Genomic DNA, 10,404 nt, shown 5'->3' on the forward strand with positions numbered 1-10,404 from the left:
ATAAAAAATTAAATGTTTATTATTGGATTCAGCTATATATTAAATATTCATATATTTTGTTTAATTAAAGTAAATTATTAGATTTATGAAAGTGAAAATAAGTAAGTATTACATTAAACAAGACAATGTAGTGTCATTTTCGAGTAGTTGTTCCCTGTATTGAACTCTTATACTAGAACAAAGTCCTCTTTTGCACTGAAGCTGTGCTTGCTTTTTGAGCGATTCTATAGACTTTAATGAAAATTATCAAATAAAATATTATTTTATAATCAACTAGACGGTGTAATTAAATAATATTATATAATTTATCACGACGAATAAATACACGTTTCCAAGTATAGAATCAGAAACTTCAACGATAACGATCAAAATACGATTACGAATCCATTGTAGTGTGATAAGTGAGGATTAATAGAAATAAGTCTTACCAAAGACTTATCGACTTATGGTATATAACGGTGCGGAAGGGAGCAGAAGAAGGCCAGAACACGTATATGATCTGATATGTTATCATATACGTGCTCTGAGAGGGCCTATGCCCAATCATTTGGTAATGTTTTGTTCAACATTCATCGTATATAATTGCAAAATCGAAGGTGATTCTGTAAAAAATACTTCCATTAGCACTTTTTGCAGGAATAAATGACTGTGACGTCTTACAGTACTGTGGTTCGGACGTTCTGCGAGTACATATTGAAATAGCGTTTCACGTTATATATAAGAAAGAAGACTTGGCACTCAGTGCCGTATTTTTTATTTCGCTACTATAAAGTTATCTGATATCAATTCTACTTCTACCCTTTTTCTGTGGTAATAAAAGCCTCAATTAATGACATACAGGATAACCAAGTTCAATTGCAAGAACGCCGAAGAAACATACGCATGATTGCTGATCTAGTGACAGCTCAAAACTTCCCGCAAGCCGAATGGACTTGTAAGGTAATGTCAGTAACGATGACTCATGCAGAAACTGCAGGGAAGTAGGCATGAGAGACAATGGAAGATCGCTGTTTCTATTCGGCCTTATCTAGAATTCGTCTTTGACATCTAGGAGCTATGCAGTTGAGTGACTAGATAAAGTACCATAAGTAGATATCAAAGTATGACGAAAACTTCAGCTTCTATTAAAAAGAGCCTCCATCTGGTAATACAAAAGATCCGAAGGTCTATGAATGAGGTGTCAATCAACCAGTATATTTTATACTAACCTAATAGAATATCATAATTAAAACATTTAGTCAGCTGTTGTAGATTTTTCTTTGAAATTCAAAAATGCGAAAATCATAATTTTCCAAAATGTTCTAGAAATAATTTGAAATATTGACCAAGAAGACGACAACAACATACAAAATGATTGCTCAAACTTAAGTAAATGGCAAGAAAATCTCTGTAAGGCAGATTATTCCGAAAGATTTCAGCTGAGGAGCCAAATAAGAAAAAAAGTTCAACACTCAATATATGGGGTAAGTAAGCTCGGGTGAGATTTTGTAAACCGTTCGAAAAAATGGTATCACATTTTATTTTCTGAACTAACAATTATAGTCACCAGATCTAGATATAATATTAAATGAATGAGGTTTGACGTGGAAGATTATGAATCTGGGAAATAACACTGTCAAAAGATGTATATTAGACATGGTGTATAAGTCGTTTCAATTTTATTGAAATTACCCATATTATTATGAAATATGGTAAAATGAAAGTTCGCCACTTAAAGGAAACCAAAAAATGTTTACTTTTTTTTGTAATTTTTTAATACTTAATTCCAAAAATTTTGGAATTTAATTTCATTTGTTTTTCATTAAAAAAGAGAAAAGAAAATCGTCAAAAAAGTACATCATTCAAATTTTTACTATAATTTGTGTCCATCGAGTTTCATATAAATATATATAGTACATACAATATCTCCTACAATAACAATAATTTGATTTACGCAATTATTATAATTTTTCACGCTTAAAATCACTATTAAACAAACTGACGATGTGGCAACTTTACGTCAATTAAAATCAACGTCTCCAGAATCCCGTAATTTCTATTGACATATTTTTTCAATCATCTGCAACCCAATCAGCAGATGGTAGTATTTTGGCAAAGTGCATCAATAAACAAAAATCCTATGCAGGCAAAACAACAACAACGAAGTAGTAGAAATAGAAAGAAAAAGGGGAATAGAATTCTTGTACTGAGTTGTGAACACCAAGAGAATATACAAATAAATGAAAACAATGTGAAAAGTGTAAATTATTAATGCATTTTGTACATAAAAACGGCGACATTTGGACGGTTGATTAGGTAAAATAATATAGTAAAGCGTTTGTTATAATATTTTGTAAAAAAACTGATAAAAATAAATAAAAAGGCTGAATATGCAAAGCCATCAACGAAACGAAAGTCGAGCGCCATTTTTGTCAGTTGTCAACTTCGTGTTTTCGCAAGTGAATTTAGTGAAATTTTATCGAATAATTTTACATTAAATCTGCTCTGAGAATTATTAAATTTGGTAAATAATGAAAATTCAAAGTGTTTAGAATGTTTTGAAAGCAGTTATGTGAAAAACTTTGTGGTTTAAGAGAAGTTATTTGCCATTGAAATTCAGCGTGCCGACGAAGTCGAAAGGGCGCAATTAAAATTTCTTTGTCGTGTTAAATTTTGCCAATGAAGTCTTCTTTAAAAGGCTTCTGAAAAAATGCTCGATCCGATGAATATGTTTCGAATTTTTATAAAAAATATTTTATTTTAAATAGGCTGCACAGAAAATGAGCGCCAATGCGCTGGGCGGGGACGAAAATCAGACGGCTTTGTCTATTACGACGACAACTGTACCACCCGGTCAAGAATTCATTGATGAGTTCGAGGAGTTATTGGAATGCAATGAAACTCAAATCCGAAACGGTGAAAGAGTGACACTTGCCATAGCGAGCAATGGCAAAAGCGTTGGCGGCGGAAAAAATGTCAACGAGCGCAAACCAAATGGCATTGCATCCACAAATTGCGAAGAAAAATCGCGCTCCGAGGTATGAATGCTTTGCTGAAATGTGTATGTGTTATATGAAATGCATAAATTAAAATTCGTTTGGAATTTTTTGAAACGCTTTTAGTTGGATTCCGAGGTGAGTGAGTTACTGGGTTCTGTGATAATGCATAATTGTACGGGAACTCGTGCTAGTGCACGCGTCATACAAAAAATGAAACAAGACCAGACGCGACCATTAACACCACCAAATGAACGTGATCCACAGCGACGTGACGAGAAGTCAATGCAAAAAACTCCATCGCAATTACGCAGCTGTAAGCCGACATGGACCAATTTAGAACGAAATCACTTTTTTGATGCGCTTAATGAGTTTGGCAAGGATTTTGATGCACTCGGCAATTATATAAACACAAAGTTGAAACGCAGAAGCACAGCAGACAGTGCATTCAAGACGAAAGAACAAGTGCGACAGCACTATTACCAGACGTATCATAAAATCTGTAAATATATAAAATTCTCTGACGGTAAGTGGCCTTGTTAAATATATTTATTTGCATATATACATATGCATATTGTATGTAATATAATTTTTAATTTTTTCTTTCTTCTTTACAGAAGTTAAGAAACCGGCACAGGAGTTATATGCGCTTATCAATTATGGCGAAATGCGACGGAAACTTCAATTTGTAACCGATAAACACTTCATGAAGTTGCGAAATCTTGTCTACCATGGTCACATAACTGTGCGTTGCAAAGGCAAAAACCTGCGTATTAAGACACCATCATGTAAGGCGTTAAGGAGACTGAACCAACTTGATGGTAAATAACTTTAAGCATGCAATTAGAACGTCATTAAAATTTTTGTTTGCTTTTGCAGATTCACTTGAGGACATACGATTGCCATCGAAAATCGAAGTAATCGTTAGTCCTGCCACTATGGAAGCCTTCGGACGCGTTCAAACCGTTGCACAAAATCCACGTGTACGCACTACGGTGCCACTGCACAAGAAACTGGTAAATTTTATCAAAACGTTTCAAATGAAATGGCGTAGTGCCGAACAGAAAATGGCGGAAGAAGAATTGAAATTGTTTCCTTCGTATTGTGCGCCCACACCCACTCTACATTCAAGCGATTGTAACGGACCGCAGTCTGCCGAAAATTCTGAGCGTCTACCAGCCTTTCAAGATCCTGAAATGTGTTTTTTACCCAAACCAGGTGTGCCTATACATCGTCCATTGTTGAGCATTACGGAGTACCTTGGTAGTGGAAATATCTGTTTGGCCGCCTACGAAGAACGTATGGGCGTAAAAGTGCGTGGTGAAACGTTATCACAAGATCGTGCCGCCAATAAACGACCACGCACCGATAGTGGTTCGGAGAAACGTTCGCCTGATTCGAAGAAAAATAAGCTTTTCAACAGTCCACCATATGAAAAACTAGACAGTGACGGCCCAGTTGGTGATATTGTGTTCAAAGAGGAACTTGGCGTGATGTACGAACAAGACATATTACCTGGAAAATGTGAAAGCAGTAGCGATGAGTTAAGCGACGAACTGCAAGAGTTGTTGAATGCCGATTTGGATAGTAGTGTAGTGATAAAAGAAGGTGCTGATAACTCGCAAGAGGAAATAAAAATGCCATTAAACGCAAGTGATATGACAGCAACAATAACAACTAATGCAAGTTCAACAACTTTTAATCAAAACCCAAACACTGCCAATAATCAAGCGCGTATGCGACGACCTGTCAATGCGCGTGCTGGGCGTGCCAGTGCATCCAATTTTAAGCCACTCATCAGTGAGGCAGTGATACGGCGCATACGAAAAGGCTGGACAATATCCACGGCGGCGGATATAACCATCGGCGACCTTTATGTTGTGCTGGGACAAGATTCGAAACTCGAACTAGACTACTATTGGACTGATAGACAACAGCAACAACCAAGCGTGAATACCGTTAACACCAGCAATGCTTTGATTAATGTAAACAATATGCATGTAAGTAATAACTGCAGTTTGACCTTCGGTGGCGCTGCTTTGGAGTCCATGACGCAATCAGATACAAAAGTGTTTATGCAAAAGCAAAATGGTATGCCATATAATCCCAGTGAATGTGATGACCCGGAGTTGTTGAAATCCCTCTCCACCGCTGGCGTTGCAAATAAGCTTAAGCATCTGCTCTTGATAGCCAATCTGAGCGAGCGCATGCGCAAGAGACAGTGTTCCTGCGGACACACATGTGAGCGTAATGTAGCCAAATCAAGAGTAAGTGACCCGCAACATAATACATTTTGTACAGAAATTTATAGTTAATTTTTTAGATGGAGCGCAATTTGGCTACAAAGACTTATGTGTCGACAAAAACATTTTCGACCAACATCAACAACGATAGCAATAATGTTTTTCGTCAGCCTGTTGCACCCATACGACGGCCACTTTTTAATATGGACAGCGTCAAACAACTCAATCCGGTAAGTGAACGGAAAATACATCTTTTTGTCTCTTCAAGTGTAGTAATTTGCTTTCGTTTCTGTTCACTTCACAGTTGTCACGCCAAAAGCAATCAATGCGTCAAGTGCTGGTGCAACGTATGATATTACCGGGTGGCAGCAACGCCAATCAGTCGTACGATGTGTTGAAAATTAAAAATATGGAAAACACACTTGAAAACGCTGCCACCAATACAGTGGAACAAAGTACATGCGCAGAATCTCAAACGTCTCCTGAATCAGTTAATTTGTCTGCAGCTAAGACAATGACGGAAGTGTCAACCATAGTGCCGCTACATCACAATCCACCAACGAGTAGCAATTCCTCACCTTTTATTTCAATTACAAACCTTAATTATGGCGATAGTGACGCAGCTGCTGGTTTAGAGGAGGTGGACAATAATCCTTCAACTTCCGGAGCTTATAAAATAGCATCTAACAACACTGATCTTGTTGCTCGTTTTTTTCAATCCTCTGCTGTTGACAACGCTGATATATCGCTGTCTTCGTCATTTCCCGATAGCGCTTTCGATGAGTCTACAAGTAAGTAAAGTATTTTTTATTACTTTCTTGTAATTTACCCCACAGCAGTGGAAGCGAACATATGAAAACTTACATGAGAAGCTGGAAGAATATAATTTTTAGTTATGTACATATATTGAATTGAAATATTTCTACGGTGGGAGCGGGGTGTGTGATTACTTTGTTGCATATTAAAGGGAAAAACTCAATTTTTTGCCAAATAGTCGGCTAATTTGTTATTGTAAAAATTATTTAAAATTTTCAAAATAATATTTGGTATTACTCAACGTCAGTTTACACTGTCGAAAGCAGCTTTAAAATCGACGAAGAGGTGGTGTGTGTCGATTCTCTTTCACCGGTCTTTTCCAAGAATTGATGCATGGTGAATATCTGGTCAGTTGTTGATCTTCCAGGCCTAAAGCCACTGTGATAAGGTCGATTCAGTTTGTTGACGGTGAGCTTTAATCTTTCACATGGTATGCTCGAGAGAACCTTGTTTGTGATGTTGAAGAGGCTTATCGCACGGTAGTTGGCGCAGATTCTGGGGTCTCCCTCTTTGTGGATTGGGAGCGCACAATTAAATTCTGGCCGACCATATTCTACAAAGAAGCTGATGCATGCTCTTTTTCAATTCTTCGCCACGGAATTTGAATAGCTCGTCCGGCGATCCATCGGCCCGCGGTTTGTTTGTCTTTCTTACGGGTAATTGCTATTCGAACTTTTCAAGGTCGGGCAATGGAACGCCTATTCCATCGTCTTCGATTGAGGAATCGGGTTGACCATCTACTGGTGTTCCCTCCATAATTTCATTGTCCCTGTCGGCCAGCTTGTCAAGCTCTTCGTACTCACGCATTTCGGGCTCTCTCTTTTTCTGTCTGCAAATGCGCCTCGCTTCCCTCTTCAACTTACGGTTTCTACCCCATCCCCACATGTGGTCGATTGTAACTTTGCGAGGTAGGCAGTGTGTTTTCTCTCCACTGCGACAAGGCACTCCTCATTGTACCAGCGGTTCTGTTGCCTCTTCCGAAAACCAATGTTTTCGCTTGAACTTGTACGTAAGCAGAAAGAAAGCAGGAGTGCAAGACGAGCAGAACATCTTTCGGCTGTCTGTTGTGATTGCAACTTCTCGAGGTCGAACCTTCTTTGTGTTTGTTGACATGCTATTTTTGCTGCGCAGAGGTAGGTGCGTATCTTCGCTACAACAAGATAGTAGTCCGAATCTCGAATCTAGTCTACAGACAACCATATTTCGGGCCCCTGCGAACTTCGCTTTGTCGCAGATTGTGAACAGAGTCAGATATAGGGTTATATATACCAAAGTGATCAGGGTGACGAGTAGAGTTGAAATCCGGATGTCTGTCTGTCCGTCCGTCTGTCCGTGCAAGCTGTAACTTGAGTAAAAGTTAAGATATCATGATGAAACTTAGTACACGTATTTCTTGGCTCCATAAGAAGGTTAAATTCGAAGATGGGCAAAATCGGCCCACTGCCACGCCCACAAAATGGCGAAAACCTATAATCTGTCATAACTAAGCCATAAATCAAGATATTAAAGTGAAATTCGGCACAAAGGATCGCATTAGGGAGGGGCATATTTAGACGTAATTTTTTGGAAATGTGGGCGTGGCCCCGCCCCTCACTAAGTTTTTTGTACATATCTCGGAAACTACTATGGCTATGTCAACCAAACTCTATAGAGTCGTTTCCTTTAGTCATTTCCATATACAGTTCAAAAATGGAAGAAATCGGATAATAACCACGCCCACCTCCCATACAAAGGTTATATTGAAAATCACTAAAAGTGCGAAAAACCGACTAACAAAAAACGTCAGAAACACTAAATTTTTCGGAAGAAATTACAGAAGCAAGCTGCACCCAGGCTTTTTTTAAAAATTGAAAATGGGTGTGGCGTCGCACACTTATGGACCAAAAACCATATCTCAGGAATTACTAGACCGTTTTCAATGAAATTCGGTAATTAATATTTTCTTAACACCCTGATGACATGTACGAAATATGGGTGAAATGTAATTCAACAGCAAAAAATTATACAAATAAATAAATGTATGTTTTGCGACCAGTGATGCAATCATATGAAATTAAAAATTTTATTTTGAATTTTATAATCCCAACATTTATAAACCAAAAAAATTTAATTAAAAATATCGTAACTCTGCTTTCGCTTTCGACAGGTACCAGCTCGCTCAACGGCATGACCCCCACACATTTACTGCGTGAGTCCACATCCAATTCGCGTTGGCTTGAAGAGAACATCAATGATTTCTCCCTAACCAGTCTGCTGGGGCATTTGGATGAGATCAATGCAACTCGTGATATTTTGGTAAGTTCGAAACAACTTTTTTCTTTAACCAAAATAGCTCATATTATATTTCATATGTACGCATACGTTCAACTCTCAGGATCCCTCGTCGAATTTATCGGTGATAAGCGAGAGCAGCGTCGATTATATGCATAAATTTCAAGAGATTACTGCCTTAATGCAAAGCCAGGACAAGGATTAAAGCCAATATGTAAAAGTTGTATAATTTCTTACGCTGAATTTAAGATCTGCTAATGGCTGGCTGTTGTGCCACGCCGAACTATATACATACATAGATATTAATTAGTTATAGTACCAACACCAATAGTCTGTAAGTGAAAAATGTTCGACCTTTTAGACTTCCACGCCCATTATTTTTCATTTCTCCCCACATAAATTTATGAGTCGCGAGGTCGCTGCATCTGCATCCACATTTTTTGCACGTATTTATATACATATAGTATACATGTTTATATACAAAGGAAAGGAAATATGTATTCATTTCTCGCTCACAATTACTTACTTTAAGTGAAATAGTTTTAATAACATTAATTTGTGCTTTAATTTATATACTCAAAACGATTTTATTTTTATGATCATCACACCATATAATATATGCTTAGTTTTTTCCTTATCCTTCCTTTACAATTGAGCTATATATATATACATATTGTATATCTATATGGTTTACTGTATATACCATAGTTTTTAAGCTGACGTTGTGATTTACGCTAAAGCTACACTCATTAATGGCTGCAAATCACAGACATTTAGTTGAAGCGCTTCCTGAAATGACGAATTTCGATCCTTTTCAACATTCTCCCAAGCATTATTTTTCAAGATTCTCCCTAAGTTGCCCTTTTTGGTTATATCTCTTTGCGAGTGTAGTAGTTTATACATTTATATCGAGTATTTGAACACTCTCACACACTCACTCACACTCACTTAGAAACTTTCATGTAACGGGTTAGTTAAAGTTGGCTTCCACTTTGTAATGTATTGTAAAATGGGATGACGATACGCAGTACATCAAATTACAATTTAATTATTAGCTAAGTTTAAAGCATAAGAATATTGTTACTTGTTTGCCATTTCCCTTGTTCGGTTTGTGGACACCATTCTTTTGATACGACCCTACTTTATAAGTGTAATATATGTATGTACACATTGAAGTTTGTATTATTCGAGAACGTATTATTGAAGTCTGTATAAATCATTTATTCATCGTTCTTTATTTAGCTAAGTTAGCCTTTAGTCTTTAGGTAAACAACAAGCATCCTAACAAAGCAATAGTTTAAGCTGAACCATACAAATAAGCACCTGCTTGTGACAGGTGTGCAAGCACGTTAACCAACAAAACTCAAATATATATAAAATGAAAACAAAAAATATTTTTAATATCCCCTGAAAGTGAATTGTTTTAATTCAGAACATTTTTTGAGGTTAGCAATATTTTCTTATGTATTTTTTTTTTAATAACTCAAAGGTAATTTCCTAAACATTTTACCGCGAAATGTAATACCCAGTAGGAAATGTCAGAGAACATATGAAGTATACATATATACAAATAATTTGCGTGACGAGATTATTTAATTCAGTCTTGTCCGTCTGTCTCTCCGTTTTTATAGGCGAACCGCGACCCAGTTTTTCAGATTTCGAGCAGGAGCAAAATGAACTCCTCTCCAAGCAGTTCCTGCTTGGGTGCTTTCGCAGAAATCATCTTTGCAGTCACTTGCTTGGAGCGGAACTACTCCCTAGATCAAGAGGCCATTCCTCAACTACGGGGATGACATCAAACAATACGCCGATCAGACTTCGGACGCAACTAACTCCCGACATGCACTGACCGCCATTTACTGTAAAGCCATCAACACCGTCTCCCTTTCAATGAATGGTGCACTTGCAGTCAAACCACCACCCATTGCAGACGAAGAGCTCGAGTTGCCGCGCGAATCGACAGTGACCCTTACGCAGCTTCGTTCTGGATACTGTAATAGGTTAAACTCATACCTATCCATAATAGATCCCGACATATCCATTGTATGTCCTGCGTGCAATGAGCCTCCGCATGACACTCGCCACCTCTTTGCACGCCC

General features: G+C 37.6%; 1 protein-coding gene across 4 annotated transcripts; it reads left to right on the forward strand.

Moving 5' to 3' along the window:
• The first annotated feature begins 2,148 nt into the window (after positions 1–2,148).
• Positions 2,149–9,677, forward strand: LOC120774429 (protein cramped). 4 transcript variants are annotated; one of them, XM_040104065.1, is made up of 9 exons: positions 2,149–2,295; positions 2,748–3,017; positions 3,102–3,501; positions 3,596–3,796; positions 3,855–5,242; positions 5,299–5,448; positions 5,511–6,009; positions 8,181–8,329; positions 8,409–9,677. In XM_040104065.1, the coding sequence occupies exons 2-9, from the start codon at positions 2,760–2,762 to the stop codon at positions 8,508–8,510; spliced, it is 3,147 nt and encodes a 1,048-aa protein (XP_039959999.1). In that variant the 5' UTR covers positions 2,149–2,295; positions 2,748–2,759; the 3' UTR covers positions 8,511–9,677. The 4 variants fall into 4 exon arrangements, with proteins under 4 accessions (XP_039959999.1, XP_039959997.1, XP_039960000.1 ...); XM_040104063.1 differs by having other exon boundaries at positions 2,150–2,295; positions 3,593–3,796; XM_040104066.1 differs by having other exon boundaries at positions 2,151–2,295; positions 3,593–3,796; positions 5,523–6,009.
• The last annotated feature ends 727 nt before the right edge of the window (positions 9,678–10,404 follow it).

The sequence above is a fragment of the Bactrocera tryoni genome, chromosome 4 (assembly GCF_016617805.1).
Source record: "Bactrocera tryoni isolate S06 chromosome 4, CSIRO_BtryS06_freeze2, whole genome shotgun sequence".
NCBI lineage: Eukaryota > Metazoa > Arthropoda > Insecta > Diptera > Tephritidae > Bactrocera > Bactrocera tryoni.